The following is a 17,655-nucleotide window of genomic DNA, read 5'->3' on the forward strand; positions in this document are numbered from 1 at the left end:
TGTTATTTTGTGGAATGTTCCTTACCTTGGGTTTGTCTCTCCTTTCTTCATGATTGGAATCAGGTTACACATTATTGGCAAGAATATCCCAGAAATGGCGTTTCTTAGTGTTCCGTTCCTGTCTGGAGGCACATGCTGTGGGCTTATCCCTTCACTGGTGGTGGTCTGATTACTTGGGTAGGGTGATGAGTGTGCCAGATTTCTAAACTGTTTGAAGTTGCCTCTTCTTCTCTATAGTTGATAAGTCATGGGGGAATACTTTGAGATGATGTAAATACAGTCTTGTTTCTTCCTTGAAGTCTTTGTTTCAGAAGTTTGTGCACTTGTCTTTTTTTCCTCTCTTAGATTGTAAAGTCCTTGGGAGCAAGGGTGTTGCTATTATTTACTGCTCCTTTTTGTTTAAGATCATCAGTTCAGTTCAGTCACTCAGTTGTGTCCAACTCTGTGACCCCATGGACTGCAGCACGCCAGGCTTCCCTGTCCATCACCAACTCCTGGAGCTTGCTCAAACTCATGTCCATCGAGTCGGTGATGCCATAGTTGCCATTCTTGGGTAGCTCAGACGGTAAACAACTCACCTGCCAATGCAGGAGACGTAAGAGAACCGGGTTTGATCCCTGGGTCGGGAAGACCCTCTGGAGGAGGGTATGGTAGCCCACTCCAGTATTCTTGCCTGGAGAATCCCATGGACAGAGGAGCCTGCGGGCTACAATCCATAGCGTTTCTAGGAGTTGGACATGACTGAATCAGTTTAACACACATACAGACTTGAGTGAGGTGTTCTTAGGATGTTTTGAAGTGTTTTCTTTTCTACCATGTTAATTTTTTAACATGAATTTTTCTGTATTAACATATTACGGTCAAGCTCTTTTTATTGTTCATTTTGCCGGTAACTTGTTTAAGCTTTGGTTGGAGATTTTCTTGTTCCATTACCTGGTATACAATAGGTTGTTAAGCCTATGTAGATTTTTTTTTAAGTATCAATAATTTATTGAAGTCTTTGTTTGCCTTTAAGTAAATGGTAGGGGGTGTGGTCTTTGTTTTTCTCTGGGCTGTCAGTGCCCATCTCCTGTGGCCAAGCTCCATTACAGAGCCATACGCTGCATTTTAGGCTGCAGTGACCTTTCATTTCTGGGATCACAGGGCTTTCCTTGAATTTACGCTCCGAATCTCCTGTGGGCAGTAACCTCTGCTTATCTGATGTTTCCCTCGCTGCGGCGTTTCCCTGGAGTTGGTGTTTGATCTTCGGTTTTGTGAAGTAGCAGCCCCTTTGTGGCCATTGGAGAATATAAGATTATAAACTGAGATTTGTTTGAAAGCAGTTTTTTCCCTGCTTGGGGGTGGGGTCAAGCACTGAATAAACCTCTACTTTAGGGTTTAAGTATATAACAGTAATTAAATAGAGGTGGAAGAAGGCACAAACTTTCCTGGTTGCTCTTTTGTACATTTTTGGTTACTGAGAAGTTTTTTTTGTTTGTTTATTTGTTTTTACTGATCATCTTATGAAAGCTATTGCATCCTGGAGTGTATGGAACTTAGATTTTTCCAAACCATTTTCCAATAGTTTTGTACAACCATTGATCATTCTTTTTTTAAAAGGAATTTAAACTTTGGAATCAGTTGTGAGGTAATGCATTCCTTAGGCAGAGTAATTGTTTCCCTTCTCTCTTTCTAAAGGTTAAAACTGCTTATAAGTGTGCGTGTGTCTTACGAGATACCATAAATCCGTACCTGCTGCGGAGAATGAAGTCGGATGTCAAAATGAGCCTTTCTTTGCCAGATAAAAACGAACAGGTCTGTAAAACCAGGCATTATCAAAACCTTGCTAAAGCACGATGTGCCTGCCATTCCTTCTGCTTTTCGCATGCAGAACTGGTGAGGCTAACGGGGGTGGCTGCTGGTGCTGCGGGGCAGGTGGGCCTGCGTATATGATGGGTATGCACCCGCCCGTGACACGCGAACCTTCTGGGCTCAGGAGTAACTGAAAGGTGACAAGAGGTGGCCGCTGTGCGCGCTTTCAGGGAGTCTTTCCCCTTGGATTTTGGAGCGTCTGGAGCACTGACCTGATGAGGATGAGTAGGTTTTTGGATCTAGTACGAAGACGGAAGGGTTGTCCTGGAGCTCACCTAGGGACCTGTTGGATAAAGAAAAATAACCACAGGTGGCAGATGAAGAAGTACTGATAGATTATTTTTGAGACTGATGATTAGGAAATCAGGCCTGATAGCTTCAGTTTCTGTTTTTATTGTTTTTGTTGTATTAAAAAAAATCTTTTATTTAATTGGAGGATGATTACTTTACAATATTGTGATGGTTTTTGCCATACATCAACATGAATCAGAGGTTGAGACAGAGGCGGTGGCGTGGCGTGCTGGGCGCAGTTGGCCGGAAGGGTAGGTGGTATTGTCAAGAGACCAGTCTGGTAATCCTGTGTGTGGCTTAGAACTCAGGAAAGGGGGCGCCAAGCAACGTTCTGAAGCCTGGTCGGGCTTGCTGAAGTGAGGGGCTTGCAAGCTGAGAGGGTCTGAGCCCTTGGAGGCTGGCATGGAGGAAGGGCTGTGGACCTGGTCCTGAGCTTCCTTGGGAGTAGGAGGCCAGGCTTCAGAGACTCAGAGACAGTGGGCTGGGGACCATGGGGCATGGGGATCACAAGGTGGGTGGATGACGGAAATGGAGGGGCTGTGAAGGAGGGGCCTGTTCATCGTTCAGCTCTAAGATGTATTTTTGTTTTGTTTTATTTTTAATAAGAGGCACATTGTAAAAATTGTATACATCATGCTTGTTTTGATTAGTTGACTTTGTTATTTTAGTTATATTGTACTGTCAAATTTTTTTAAGTCTTTTTTAAAATTCTCCCCCTAGGTCTTATTTTGCCGTCTTACAGATGAACAACATAAAGTCTACCAAAATTTCATAGATTCCAAAGAAGTTTACAGGATTCTCAATGGAGAGATGCAGGTCAGCCAATTAATACTAATAGAAGCTGGAGAGAAAGAACTGTGGACCAAGGGGCACCGGGGGGGTGGGGAAGGAGCCTGGTACTAGTCAGAGATTCACGGTTGTTGCCGTCTTGAAGACATCCGGGTGTGAGCCTTTGCTTCCTTTGAAGCCCTTCCAGAAGCCAGCTACACGCAGTTTGAGAATGCTGCCTTTTTATCTGTACTGCAGCACTGTTCCATTTGAACCCAGAGCCGCGTGGTCTAGTGGGATAATGCACTAGACCACAGGGTCTGTAATGGGGGGTCCTACAGGGATTACCAGTCCTATGAAGAATGTCGGGAGCAGCCCGGGGCTGCTGGGTGCACAGAGGAAGAATTATTATTATGCATTTTTGTATAAGTAATAGTGTTTTAGTTATTGGCCATACTCAGCAATATATGTGGGTAAATGTCTATTAAGCCTACGTAGTAATTTTATCATCAGCTTTAGTCAGAAGCTCCATGTAAACTCTTCAGCTTCTTTGTGCTTCAGTCTCTTAAAGTGTGAACTGTAATTTTATTTATCTAACATGTAAAATTCCTTAGTCTTTGGTTTGTCCTCGTTGGAGGCGCAGCTGAGGAGCAGGGGACGCTCTGAAATTCACTGTCCTGCCCCTACATGGAGGCAGATGGGGATGAATACGGGTGACAAGGCTGCTTGAGTCCCGTGATATCTACCTGTTTTTTCTTCCAGATCGTCATTTTTGTTCTTTTGACCATCTCTTAACAGTTTATTTCATCTGTCATTGGCATCTGTAGGTGTTTTTAAGCCATTCACATTTATTTCTCTCTCCTGTATCTCCCCTGACTTACCTTCACGTGCCTCCAAGTTGTGAAGCCTTAGGTGGGTAGGGTCAGCACTGTCCAGGGGAGAGAGAATACAAGCCATGTGTGTGATTTTAAATTTTCTAATGGTCACATTAAAAAAGGTGAAAAGCGTAACAGGTGCAGTCAGCTTTAATAATATATTTTATTTAACCTGGCACATATAAAATGGCGTTTTAGCATGTAATCAAGCATTTTAAATTACTGGGTGTGTGACTCTTTCTTTGTACCGAGTCTTCAGAACTGGGTATTTCACGTCGCAGCACGTGCCACGCTCCCTGTGCTCAGTGGCCACATGGGGCTTGTGACTGCTGTGCTGGGCAGCAGAGACCTCAAGGAAGAAAGATCAGTTACAGATGACTCTGGGGAGTGCTGACGGGGTTTCTGCTTTGTTCAGCTCGTGTGTTATTTAACTGTTTACTAATTAGAATAACCATACTCTTTGATTATTGCTCAATTTGTGGTCTGTCTTTTCCATTTGAACTTTTGTACTGGTGAGTGTGACTTGAATCACGGGCTAAAAGCTGTACAAGGTGCCTGCTTGCTTGCGGGTGGCTGGGTGGGTGCTCGCTCTGGGCCTCCCCAGCCCTCTAGTGAGCCATCCCACACATTGTTGCCATCTGTGTTTTTTCCATGTGGCATGTTTTGTGATATACTTCAACCTCTGACTCACATAGTAAACTATAGAACTTCTAGTGAGGTTCTTAGGAGTGTAATACTTAATGCCTTTGCTAAATTACATGGCAGATTTCCCTAAATTTTAGTCACTCAGTTCAGTTCAGTTCAGTCGCTCAGTCATGTACGACTCTTTGTGACCCCATGAACCGCAGCATGCCAGACCTCCCTGTCCGTCACCAACTTCTGGAGTCCACCCAAACTCACGTCCATGGAGTCGGTGTTGCCATCCAATCATCTCATCCTCTGTTGTCCCCTTCTCCTCCTGCCCTCAATCTTTCCCGGCATCAGGGTCTTTTCAAATGAGTCAGCTCTTTGCATCAGGTGGCCAAAGTATTGGAGTTTCAGCTTCAACATCAGTCCTTCCAATGAACACCCAGGACTGATCTCCTTTACGATGGACTGGTTGGATCTCCTTGCAGTCCAGGGGACTCTCAAGAGTCTTTTCCAACACCACAGTTCAAAAGTGTCAGTTCTTCAGTGCTCAGCTTTCTTTATAGTCCAATTCTCACATCCATACATGATCACTGGAAAAACCATAGCCTTGACTAGACGGACCTTTGTTGACAAAGTAATGTCTCTGCTTTTTAATATGCTGTCTCGGTTGCTGATAACTTTCCTTCCAAGGAGTAGGCATCTTTTAACTTCATGGCTGCAATCACCATCTGCAGTGATTTTGGAGCCCCCAAAAATAGAGTCTGACACTGTTTCCACTGTTTCCCCATCTATTTGCCATGAAGTGATGGGACCAGATGCCATGATCTTAGTTTTCTGAATATTGAGCTTTAAGCCAACTTTTTCACTCTCCTCTTTCACTTTCATCGAGAGGCTCTGTAGTTCTTCACTTTTTGCCATAAGGGTGGTGTCATCTGCATATCTGAGGTTATTGATATTTCTCCCAGCAATCTTGATTCCAGCTTGTGCTTCCTCCAGCCCAGCGTTTCTCATGATGTACTCTGCATATAAGTTAAATAAGCAGGGTGACAATATACAGCCTTGATGTACTCCTTTTCCTATTTGGAACCTCTCAATCATATCCAGCTCCTTGAGACCCCATGGACTGTAATCTGCCAGGCTTCTGTGTCCATGAAATTCTCCAGGCAAGAATACTGGAATGAGTTGCTATTCCGTTCTCCAGGGGACCTTGCTATAACCCAGGGACTGAACCCAGGTCTCCTGCACTGCAAGCAGATTCTTTACCATCTGAGCCACCAGGGAAGCCCAGATTTCTATTGAGAATGGGCATGATATTTCTTATTTATGTTTAAAATATGAACCAATTTTTTATATACTGTGAACTGCATTACCTTTTTTTTAGAGGGAGAATCGTCAGCAATTGAGTATGACCCCATTAGATATGCTTGTTCCAACAGGACTTTTTGTTCTTAGAGGACTTGCCCTGTCAGGAAAAGATGTGTAAAGGGTCTTCCCATTCCTAACATGCTGTGACTGGGGAGAAAACTAAAAAGCTGATGAAGGATTACTTCTTAATCTGTGTTATATATTGAACAGCCTGCTTCCTTTTCTTCTTGAGTGAATATTATTTTCCATGGGGTGATCTGAGTGGACATAATTCTTTTGTACCATAGATTTTCTCTGGACTTGTAGCCCTAAGAAAAATCTGCAACCACCCTGATCTCTTTTCTGGAGGCCCCAAGAGTCTTAAAGGCACTCCAGACGAGGAGCTAGGGGAGGATGAGTTTGGACACTGGAAGCGTTCTGGGAAAATGATCGTTGTCGAATCCTTGCTGAAAATATGGCACAAGCAGGGCCAACGAGTGTTGCTGTTTTCTCAGTCCAGACAGGTGCGTACACAAGCCTCATACAAGAGGCAAGTGGTTCTTCATGACTTATAACCAATTAAAAAAAGGGGATATGGTTTAAAATGATCCACCCACTGATACTGAAGTGGCAGGCTGCAGAGCTCTTCTGGAGGTGGATCTTTCTCTAGAGTTGGTGCCCAGAACTTGCCTTTTTTAAAAAGAGACCATGTTACCATGTGATTTTGGGGTGCGGGTGAGTTTTGTCTGAACTCAGATGTATGTCCTGCTTTTTACAAAATTTGTAAGAACAGTATGGAAATACCAAAAATACTCTTGTAGTAGTTTTATTTATCCACCTCGAACCAAGAAACCCCGTTTAATTTAAGCCTGTTGGGGAAGCTGTGATCCTGTTTGCATGAGTGTCGCGTACTCACTGGAGGCGCACCTTTGATTTTTAACCTCTTACGTCCTCCACCACTTCTCCCAAACAGATGTTGGACATCCTTGAAGTGTTCCTCAGAGCCCAAAAGTACTCTTATCTCAAGATGGATGGCACCACGGCGATAGCTTCCAGACAACCACTGATCGCAAGATACAATGAGGTAACAGTGAACAGAGCCGTGAAGTTGCCTGGCGCTGCTGTGCGGAGGGGCGGTGGGGAGACGTCTGCACCCACAGTGCCTGCGTCTGGGATTGGGCAGCTGTTAACTAGATGCATTTCTGGGTTAATGGGATGTGTGTGTGTGTTTAAACAAAGAATGTGTATTCCTTCTTAAAAATCCAGTTTTCAAACACTGATAATGTAAATGCTATGAAAAGCAGAAGCTGTGAGTTGGCATCTTGACGGACCAAAGGTCTCTGCGGCATAACCCATTGCTTGCACTGCAGCCAGGCTTCCATGCGTAGAGCGTGTGAGGGCTGCGGTGGCAGCGGTGACTGACCTTCCGTGTGCGCACTGAGTGTCGTATGTCTCGCCCCCAGGACACATCCGTGTTTGTGTTTCTTCTGACCACTCGCGTGGGTGGCCTTGGAGTCAACCTGACGGGTGCAAACCGCGTCATCATCTATGACCCCGACTGGAACCCAAGCACAGACACGCAGGTCTGTTAATTTTCTTAAAGCAGTGTGTTGGTGACATGCTGTCTGATGGCTTACCCGCAGGAGGAGCCCTCCATGCCGTGTTCGCCTCCGCCTAGAGCTCACATCCTGGCTGTGTCTCGTCTTCCGCTTGGAGAGAGGGCTCCTCAGTGTGTCCGCAGCATCTGCACTAGGCCTGTGTGCAGAGAGGACGTGGGAGGAGACGGGCAGAGCTGGCTTGGTCTGTTTTGTCGCTTGCCTATTTGTGGTCCTTAACAGGTGGAGGATGTGAATGAGGTATTTAGCCTCATTAGCCAAAGCTCTAATTTGGGGAGTGGAAGAAAGTGCCTGGCTGTTAGTCAGCGCTTGTTGCTGAGAAGGGCCCCTGCTGAGCTGCATTTCTCTGCTGTGTCCTGGAGAAGGAGATGGCAACCCACTCCAGTACTCTTGCCTGGAAAATCCCATGGGCAGAGGAGCCTGTTAAGCTACAATCCATGGGGTCGCAAAGAGTCGGACGCGACTGAGCGACTTCCCTCTCTTTGCTTGGTGGTCTTCTCTGCTGCAGGCCCGGGAGCGAGCGTGGAGGATCGGCCAGAAAAAGCAAGTGACAGTGTACAGGCTCCTCACCGCAGGCACCATTGAGGAAAAGATTTACCACCGGTCAGTGCACACAGCCGCGGCCCTGGGCCAGAGCTGCTTCCAAGCCGTGGGTGTGAGCGGGGGAGACCTGCTGCCAGGGTTTGGAGCAGGGATTTTTAAGAAGTGTTACTTCAAGAAATCTTGCCATCTCAGAGAAATAGTTGCTGTAACTTGAGAGATGTATGTGTTTTTTTTTTTATAATTTCTTGCATTTTTTTCTTTCTTATTAAAATAAGCTTAGATGGCTTATTGTGTGTGTGTGTGTGTGTTTTAATGTTTTTGAGTCTGATTGTTTTTAACCTTATTAATAAACAGTTGCTGTAAGTTTAGAATCCTGAGGTGCAGCCGAACATTGTTTCATACCAGCTTAATTTTTATCTTTTTAGACAAATCTTCAAGCAGTTTTTGACAAACAGAGTGCTAAAAGACCCGAAGCAGAGACGATTTTTCAAGTCCAATGACCTTTATGAGCTGTTCACTCTGAGCAGCCCTGACACATCCCAGAGCACGGAAACGAGCGCTATCTTTGCAGGTATTTTATTCCATGAGATAATCTAACCTAAAGTAGTGAGATGGTATGGCTTACGCAGTGTGACATTACCATGCTTTTCTCTTTCATAGGAACTGGTTCAGATGTTCAGACACCCAGACGCCATTTAAAAAGAAGACTTCAGCAGGCCTGTGGAACAGACCAGAATGTCCCAGTGGGCAGACAGTTCCCTGATGGTAAGACATCTGCAAATGTTGCCATCTCTGCAGCATCAGGCAGTGAGGTGAATGCAGTAACTTCTGACCAAGGCATTCCTTTGAATGATGCTGTTCAGACACCTCATAGTCTAACCAGCAGTGAGAGGCTTGGAGAAGAGGCAGATACCGTCTCCAGACCACGGGAGTCCTTAGTGATTCATGAAAACGGAGACAGTTCAGATTCTCCAAGAATCAGCAGAACGTGCGGGACGTCTGGTGAGGAAAGCATCAATGAAAAGGAGAGTCTTTCTGATAAAAGAGAAAGCTGCCAGGTTCAGAGAGAACCTCTTTGGGAGAAGGAGCAAACGGAAAATAATTGTTATAAGCACAAGTCGAAAATGAAACATCACGTGGCAGAAGAGGCCAGGGAGAAACACCTGAGGCCAAATCAAAAGCCGGAGACCTCTAAGCACCGCAGAGACGCCAAGTTTGAGGGAACTCGAATTCCACACCTGGTGAAGAAGAGGCAGTACCGGAGGCGAGACAGTGAAAACGAGAGCGAGGCCAAGGAGCGCAGCCACGACGACTACGTCCTGGAGAAGCTTTTCAGAAAGTCAGGTACTCCTTTTGCTGCACTTGCCACGGGTATGCTGGGATAGAACCAAGGGGCTGCTTCTGTGGGAGCAGGCATCCCTGACAGAGCGGAATGCACACTCAGCTGGAAGTATCTTTCCTTCTAGAAGGCAATTGGAAGTGTTCCGACACTTTGAGAAATAATTTTGCGTGTTCGTTGGTATTTGGCTGTGCTGGGTCTCCTTGCTGCACAGGCTCCTCTCGCTGTGGCGTGCAGGCTGCTCACTGCAGTGGCATCTCTTGCAGGAGGAGCCCAGGCCCTCGGGCTCACGGGCTTCCGTAGAGGTGCCACCCGGCCTCAGCAGTTGCTGCTCGAGGGCTGCAGAGCACAGTTTCGGTAGTTACAGCGTTCGGGCTTTTCTGCTCCAAGACATGTGGGATATTCCCGGATCAGGGATCGAACCTGTGTCTCTTGCATCAGCAAGCAGACTCGCTGCCACTGAGCCACCAGGGAAGCCCTGCACTGACATTAAAAAAAAATCACTTTCCCCTCTCTCCTAGGAGAGTTTGAACCTTGGGTGAGCAGTGGGACCTGACTTCTAACCACACACAGGAGGGGTGCAGTGCTTAAGATAGCTTTGTACCACCTGAACATTCATAGAATATTTCTCTGCATGCTCTATGTATCTGGTTTTCCAGCCGCAGAAGAGTCAAGTGACGGATCATGGGGAGAGGAAGGGGCATGGCCAGAGGCAGGCACTCTGGAAGGAGGAAAGCTGGTAGCTAGTATCAAGGGAGAAAAGTTAGGAAAGCAGATCTAGCAGTTGCCCAGGACCCTGTGGGATAGGCCAGCCTGCACAGCTGAATCGCCCCTGGGACTTTCTTACTCAGATCTCACAGGTCACTCTGTCCCCAAGGTGATGGTCTTGCGTTACCAAAGGTCTCCAAATGGGTCTCTATTCAGGAAGGCAGGCTTCCGTACAGTGTCTCAGGAGCACAGCTTCTGGGCTTGGTGCTTTCTTATAAGGTAGTTCATTGGTGACTTTCTCTGTTTTTTCCTACAGTTCCTGATCTGCTTTCTTAAGAAATTATCTATGTTATTTAATGTTCAAGTTTATTTGCATGGAGTTGTTAGAAAATACTCCTGTAATAATTTTTTTAAATTGACTATTTCAAGATAATTTCCTCCTTGTCATTTCCAATTTTTGTCCGTTTCCCTCCTTGTTCCTTGATCAGGTTAAACCAGTAGATTGTTTCATGATTTTTTTTCAATAAACCAGGAGTTTGATTAATTAATTAGATCCGTGGTTCTTTCTCTGCCTCCGTAATTTTTGCTTTTATCTTCAGTACTTTCTTCCTTTTTGTTTTTGTTGTTGTTTTAATGTTTTTGGTCCTAATTTTTATAAAACTGGCTTGGAATTCAGTTCATGTATTTTTGTTCTTTCGTTTTTAATTAATATAAATATTTAGGTCTATGAATTTTTCACCTATGACTGTAGTGAATTCTTCTGATGTGCAGTGTTTCTATGATGATTACTTTATAGAAATTGTGTAATTTTTGTTTATATTTTCCCTCTTCAATAGAGGATACCCTGGGTTGGGAAGATCCCCTGGAGAAGGAAATGGCAATCCACTCCAGACTCTTGCCTGGAAAATCCCATGGACAGAGGAGCCTGGTGGGCTACAGCCCATGGGGTCACTGAGGGTCGGACACGACTGAGCGAGTCCACTTCTTCACATTAGTAGAAGGTTTTAAAATTTTCCAGATAGCCAGGAAGAGCTTGTGGAAGTGTGGTGATTAAAGCATTATGCTTAGATGATACAACACAGTGATAGTTGACAGTCCAGCCCTCGTTGGGTAGAGATGCAGGTGAAGATCACAACGTTTATAGAAGTTTGTGGGTCCTGGTGGTCACGGGTGAGTAGCAGCCAAAAATGTTCATGGTTTTCCCTCCACCCACCACACACTAGCTGGGACAGAGGAAAGCATGTGGTCGCGCCTGAGCTGAAACGGCATGCTCACTGTGCGCTTTGCTCTTGCCAGTGGGCGTGCACAGCGTCATGAAGCACGACGCCATCGTGGATGGAGCCAGTCCAGACTGTGTCCTGGTGGAGGCGGAGGCCAACCGCGTGGCTCAGGATGCCCTCAGAGCGCTGAGGCTCTCTCGGCAGCGGTGTCTGGGAGCAGCGAGTGGTGTGCCCACTTGGACTGGCCACAGAGGGCTTGCTGGTGCACCAGCAGGAAAAAAGTAAGAGGTCGCCACCCTGACATGCTTGTGAGGAGGCCAAACTGGCCGGGCTGGGAGTAAAATCAGGACAGGTGGAGACACTCCTGCCGTTTATCTGAAGGAGGAGAAAATCCCTCAGGGAGGGACTGGCCCAGCCAGATGTGCATAACTTAAGAGGAGTACACCTGCCACCTCGCCTTCTTTGCTTTCATTCCTTCCTTTCCAGAGCTGATTTTCTGGGGAAAGGAGAAATCTCTTTTGAGGTGATTTAAGAGGTGATGTCATAAAATAGCAAGAGTTGTAGAATAACAGTTAAACTTTAAGAAGTTGACCAGGTGTGTTTCAGCAAGCAATAGTTACTCTGCTCTTTTAGAGTAGTTTTCCTACTTAGAATTCGAGGGTGGTTTCCACTGTGACTTGAGCAAGGGTATTATGTGGTTCTTGCCTTGGGATGCCTTAGTAATTTCCCAGAAGAGTAAAGTATAGGAATCTAAGGGTAGAGCAGACGCATCACAGCTATGAGAGAATAACCATGCGGAAGAAAATTTCTCCAAGAAGGGTTTAGGTGTGGGAGGGGCATTCTCATCTCTAACTCACAAAGTAACATTTTATCAGCTATGACTCTCTTTGTTACTTAGGAGCAGATTTGGTCAGAAAAGGAACTCCAGCTTCTCCGTGCAGCGTCCCTCCTCAACATCTCCAAAGGAGAAATGCCAGGTAATCTGACAGCCTTTCAGCTTTCATTCACAAGACTTACTTGATTGAACTGCCATGGAAATCTCACTCGACCCCAAGTGTGAGGGTGCATAGTGACACCTGCTACTGGCGTCTCATGCACTTTGAGGCATTGATGAAGCACTTTTGTGTGAATTTGAAAGGGCAGCTAACTTCCTAGAAAAGGCAAAGCCTTTAACCCAAGATCCATAGCAGAGTCTGTTTTGTCCTCCAGAAGTTCACATTGGGTAGGTGATGTGTGTTGCTGCCCATACTACCCGCCCCACTCGGAGGGGAAGTGCTAGCTCGAGGGACCATTGCTGTCTAGAATCAAGATCTAGAAAATCGCCTGAGTGGTGTTTGTGATTTACAAGCTGTGAGAGCATCACGTCCATCTCTCCCTGCCCTGCAACCCCCTAAACACCTTGAGTGCTTCTCGGAGAGTAAATAACCGGCCATATTCTTATCGTTTAATAGTTTCTTTTTTTCTTCTGTTTAAGGGTTGTGTTATTTATGAAATTTGAAAACTCCGAGGTTCAGACTCCTACTTTTAGATTAATTTGAACACATCTAGAAGTAGAGAAACTTTTTGACTTCCCATGTTCTTTTAGCAGTAGGAATACGAAGAAAAGCTAGATTTCTGTTGCTGTTCTGAGGAAACTCACATGAGGTGTACAGGAGTAAAAGATTTAAAAGTGAAGGAAAGGAAGTACAGCTCTGATACTGTTCCTTATCCCCTGGTGCCCAGATCAGGGAAATTTTGGGAGGAAGAACAGGAAACGCCTGCAGAGCCCATACCTCCTGGAGACGGTTTTCCTAGATGTCTTCTCTGGAATCCTGGCCCTCCCTCCATGCTCACCACTCAAGATAGTGACGAAGTAAATAGTGTAGTTTGGGGTTTTTCTAGGAAATGTTCTCTAAGAGCAGGTGAATTTAGACACTTAATCCTCCTCCTTTCCCTTTACGTCAGACGGTGTCCCGTTCTTCCCCCATCAGCCTCAGCGCCCTGGGCACATGTGTTGTCTTATGGCCCCTCAGAGCCTTTGGAGAAATAAGTGGGAGCATAAACAGGAGATTACATATGTCCATGCCCTGGTCTTCTTTCTCCAGGACAGCACTGTGGAGAAGGATGGAAAAGATCATGTTTCGGAGCATTTTAGTGGAAAAGTTGAAGATGCAGAGTCTTCATCCAGGGCTCTCGCTTCGTCCTCACTGTTGGCGAAAATGAGAGCTAGGAACCACCTCATTTTGCCAGAGCGCTTAGAAAGTGAGAGTGGGCGCCTCCCAGAAGCCGCCGCCCTGCTGCCCTGCAGCACAGAGCATGATGACCTTCTGGTGGAAATGAGAAACTTCATTGCCTTTCAGGCCCAAGTTGATGGCCAGGCCAGCACCCAAGAGATACTGCAGGAGTTTGAGTCCAAGTTATCAGCATCACAGTCTTGTGTCTTTAGAGAACTCTTGAGAAATCTGTGCACTTTTCATAGAACTTCTGCTGGTGAAGGCATTTGGAAACTCAAGCCAGAATACTGCTGAGCAACATTACTCTCTGGACTTCTAAGTGACTTTTCTGGTGAAAAGATTATTTAATTATCATGTTTGTCAGTGGAAGTTGGCTGTATTTGATGTTTACTTTGAATGATAGCTACCTCATAAACAAAACTTTAGGGAAGAAGAAATTCTTCTCCCAAACTTAAGTTTTAAAAATACCTGGGTTGACTTTTTTTTTTTTCCAAAATGAATTATGTTATAAAATCAGGGACCTAACCGTTAATCCTTGGCACATACTTGTTCTTTTACCCAGAAGATGCTATCAGGGAACACATTACTTACTACTCATTGGAAGTTTATAGACCAGAACTTGCAAGAATTCTTGTTATTGGTGCTAAAAACATGTCTTACATTCAGTTAGACCTGTTCAGATAATCAGTTCATCAGTAGCTATTAACAGTATCTTTTGGGTACCTCGTGTTTAAATGCTTAAACTGATCATTTGCCACTCAAAAAAGAGATCAAGTTTGTTACCTTTTGAATCCTATTGATTGCCTTTAAGCAATCTTCCATGAAGGTACTGTTAAATTGGCAAGGTTTTTATTTGCAAAACATAGAATAGTTTGGTAATAAATGATAAGATGCCTATTTGCAGAAGGCTAGAGTTTTCTCAGTTTAAAGTTGCTTGATTTTAAGCAAAGGGCACCTTTTTCCTCCTACACTGACTCTTGGTTTTAGGAAAATGAAATGTGTTATCTTTTAAAAAAACAAACAGCCCAAGGTTAACCAAAAGTAAGTATAGATAAAACCGCCAGCACACGCCCAGGTAGGCCGCCCTCACCGCCTGGTGCTGCCTTCCATCCCTTTCTCCGCTGGCTGCCGGGAGGGAGCCTGGAACGCTGTTTCCTTAGCTGGCTGTCCTCCTCTTTGAGGACGCCGCCGGTAGCCTCTGCCAGGCTCCGCTGCTCTCTGCCTTCTGTCACGGCATTGCCATCTCTCCTGTCCCATTGTGTTCCCCGTGACTCTCCTGTTGTGGGCGTCTGCTTTCCGTCTGCGGCTGTTTCTGGCTGTTCACGTGTTTAGAGTTCTGTTACAGTGTCATTTCGGTCCTTAGTTTGTTTTCTTACCCTTGTTTCTCTTTCCTTCTCCCTGTTACTCTTAGCATCTCAGCTCTGAAGTCTTGTTTTCTTAAACTGACCAGACTTCCTAAGTGTCTCCTTGAGCTGTCGTGGTCCAGTGTGTTTGTTCTTAGAGTTGTTTTCTCCGGCTTGCTGTTTGCCCGCTTTCTGATTTTTCTGTATTGCCTTTGCCTTCCTCCCATCTAGCTCATACTGAAGTGAGCAGCAGGGCCCAGATCTCTTTTGTGCTCTTCTCCGCCACTCAAGAGAGGAGGGCTGTGGGTTTCAGAGTCAAGGAGAGGCTCTCCTGGGCAGTGTGAAGCTTTTGACTGAAGACTTGGGTTTTAGTTATGTTTTCTGAGATTTTGTTAAATAACTTGGTCTGTGATTCCCTCCCTTTAGACAGGAGATGTCATAGTCAGAGTTGTAATGCCCAGAAGGATTTTCTGCTTCTTTTTCTAGATTCTGGCTTTTTCATTTCATTCAATTTTTAGCGTGTTTTATTATTAGAGGAAGAGGATCCTACCATCTTCATTCTGCCATCATTGTCTGAAAATAATAGACTTTTAAACGGGTCAGTGCATCCTAGACTTGACTACTTGGCTCAGAAGGGAGTCAAAACTCATGAATTTTGTTTCTGCGAAGTTCTTTTTTTGTTGTTGTTGTCTTTAACCTATAAGAAAATCGCATCCCTCTTGTTCTCATATTAAAGTACTGGTGCTGTTCACGAGTATGAAGTGCTTGGCATCATACCTCTATTGTCTGAAATCTAAAGTCTACTGAGCGAGGGAAGTTGTAGCCTTCTCTTCAAGTAGAAAATGCTGGCAAAAGTTATGATGCAGTCACAGGGCGATGGTCTTCACTCCCAGCCTGTCTCAGCCCTACCTGCAGCTGAGACCCTGGGTAGTCACTGCCATGCCTGTGTCTCAGTGTGGACATTGGTAAGCTTTGTCATCATGCCCCTGGGTGGAGATACGTAGAGGAAAATGCTCCAAGTATCATAATTTTAACCACTATGGTTATACTGGTATTAAGCTACAATAAAGGATTGTAAAATCTTTGTGAAATGTGGAAAATTCCTTAGTTAAAACATGATCACTGTTTAAAACATTTCAGGCAATACTCTGCCTCCCACTCCTCTTGCTCCTGTTCCAGAGATAAGTACTGTATTTGGTGTGTATTCTTGCAAGCTGTTTTCCATGCCTTTGCGGATACATGTGGCAGCTGCTGCTGCTATAACGTCCGTTTTCCCCTTCTCCTTTTCTGCTAAGACTCCTGCTGGACACCAAGGCTGCTCGCTTAACACTCTGCTAAGTGGTTAAATGTGGCCACGTGACAGGCAGTGGGATGGGAAGAGAACTGCACCCTGAAGTGAGGAACTGGGTGTCTGCTTTTCTCCACATTCCGCGCTCGTGCTGGCCAACATGCCTGTGGGAGCTTAAGCAGGGACGCAAGAGCGTCAGAGTTGTGTGCTGAGGATGGAGAGTCTGGCCTGCCAGTCTCAAACTGCTTCCTTTTCACCTGTTACTTAAGAGCAAAATAAATTCCTGACTTGTTTAAACCACTGTCTTTTGTTGGAGTCTCTTCGTTACAGCAGCTCGTTTTATTTTACATGTGATTTGCAAAAATGCAATTATCATCCTCGTTATTTAGCAACTAACTTCTCGTTTAACATATGCTAGATACCTTTTCATTTCTCTAAGTGTAACTCTCCCTTCGTGGAATTGCTGGACTTAAAATTAGGTGGATTTTTAAATGTGATGGGTGTTCTGGAACTACCTCCTTCAGTTCACACCCCATAAAAGGACTATTTCTCCACACTCTTAGCAAGCAGTAGCCCATGTCAGTCTCGGGAGTTTGTTTTCCTAGCCAGTGTGTGCGGTTGAAAATACCTGGTTTTACCTTGAGTTTTTCTGATGACTTTAAACGTTTCTACTTGCAGACCCTCCTTTACAAGTTACCCGTTCATGTTCCGTTTCCCTAGTTTTACTGTAGGTTCCTTTCTGTCTCAGACATCCTCTGAGACAGAAAGGCCGTTGTTCCTACTGTGATTGAATAGTCCAGTCTTTTCTCCGAGCATTTGAAAAATGCCAGATTTATCATGCGCCCACCTGTCTGTTTCTGGACGGTGGGTCTAGACTCTGCTTCCCGGCCGCACGCTTCACTGTGTGACTTGGCACAGTGCTGCGCTGCCTGCAGGCTGGCTTCCTTTCCTTCCCCTCAACACCGTTGTCTTATTCTTGCACATTTTCTGTTTCAGGTGAAACTTGGAATCAGTTTAAGTTCCACTAAAATTGTGTTGCTCTTTTGACTGAGATTGTATTAGTTTATACATTAATTTGAGGATAATAGACAATATAGTTTTTGCCGTTAGTATCATGATAGGCTTTTTTTAGAGTAATTTTAATAACTTTCTTCACGAAGGTCTTGCACAGTTCATATTAGGTTGATTCCTATTCCTACTCCTAAAATAGCTATTTTATAGATGTTCCTAGAAGGAAATGGCAGCCCACTCCAGTGTTCTTGCCTGGAGAATCCCAGGGACGGGGGAGACTGGTAGGCTGCTGTCTATGAGGTCCCACAGAGTCGGACATGACTCAAGTGACTTAGCAACTTAGCAGCTGTTTTATAGATGTTTTGTTAGGGATTTTTTTTACCTCTGCATAAAGATATGGAGAAATAGAACAGAGAACTTTCTGATATACAGGTTTTTAAATATAGCCAAATTCAGTTTCATTTTGTTTCCTCAAGAACCCTTTTCCTAACTAAAGCCATGATTACACTCTCATAAATTCTCTTGTAAACTCCATGTGGATCGTTAAGCTTTTCCTAGCACTTTTAAAAACATATTTTATCCTTTCCCTCCTGATTTATAAGGCTTCATCTATCA

The 17,655-nt window shown here is 44.9% G+C and overlaps 1 protein-coding gene across 1 annotated transcript in view; it reads left to right on the top strand.

The window, feature by feature from the left end:
* The window catches only part of ERCC6 (ERCC excision repair 6, chromatin remodeling factor), a 70,738-nt gene extending 54,408 nt beyond the window's left edge, over positions 1-16,330 (top strand). The window contains exons 11-21 of the mRNA XM_040242837.1: positions 1,678-1,794; positions 2,863-2,958; positions 6,068-6,283; positions 6,733-6,843; positions 7,223-7,342; positions 7,884-7,978; positions 8,344-8,489; positions 8,579-9,262; positions 11,262-11,466; positions 12,084-12,162; positions 13,270-16,330. Of these exons, the coding sequence (XP_040098771.1) occupies positions 1,678-1,794; positions 2,863-2,958; positions 6,068-6,283; positions 6,733-6,843; positions 7,223-7,342; positions 7,884-7,978; positions 8,344-8,489; positions 8,579-9,262; positions 11,262-11,466; positions 12,084-12,162; positions 13,270-13,692 (2,292 nt within the window). The 3' untranslated portion in view covers positions 13,693-16,330. The remainder of the gene's footprint in view (positions 1-1,677; positions 1,795-2,862; positions 2,959-6,067; positions 6,284-6,732; positions 6,844-7,222; positions 7,343-7,883; positions 7,979-8,343; positions 8,490-8,578; positions 9,263-11,261; positions 11,467-12,083; positions 12,163-13,269) is intronic.
* Positions 16,331-17,655: the final 1,325 nt, after the last annotated feature.

The sequence above is a fragment of the Oryx dammah genome, unplaced genomic scaffold (assembly GCF_014754425.2).
Source record: "Oryx dammah isolate SB20612 unplaced genomic scaffold, SCBI_Odam_1.1 HiC_scaffold_6, whole genome shotgun sequence".
Taxonomy (NCBI): domain Eukaryota; kingdom Metazoa; phylum Chordata; class Mammalia; order Artiodactyla; family Bovidae; genus Oryx; species Oryx dammah.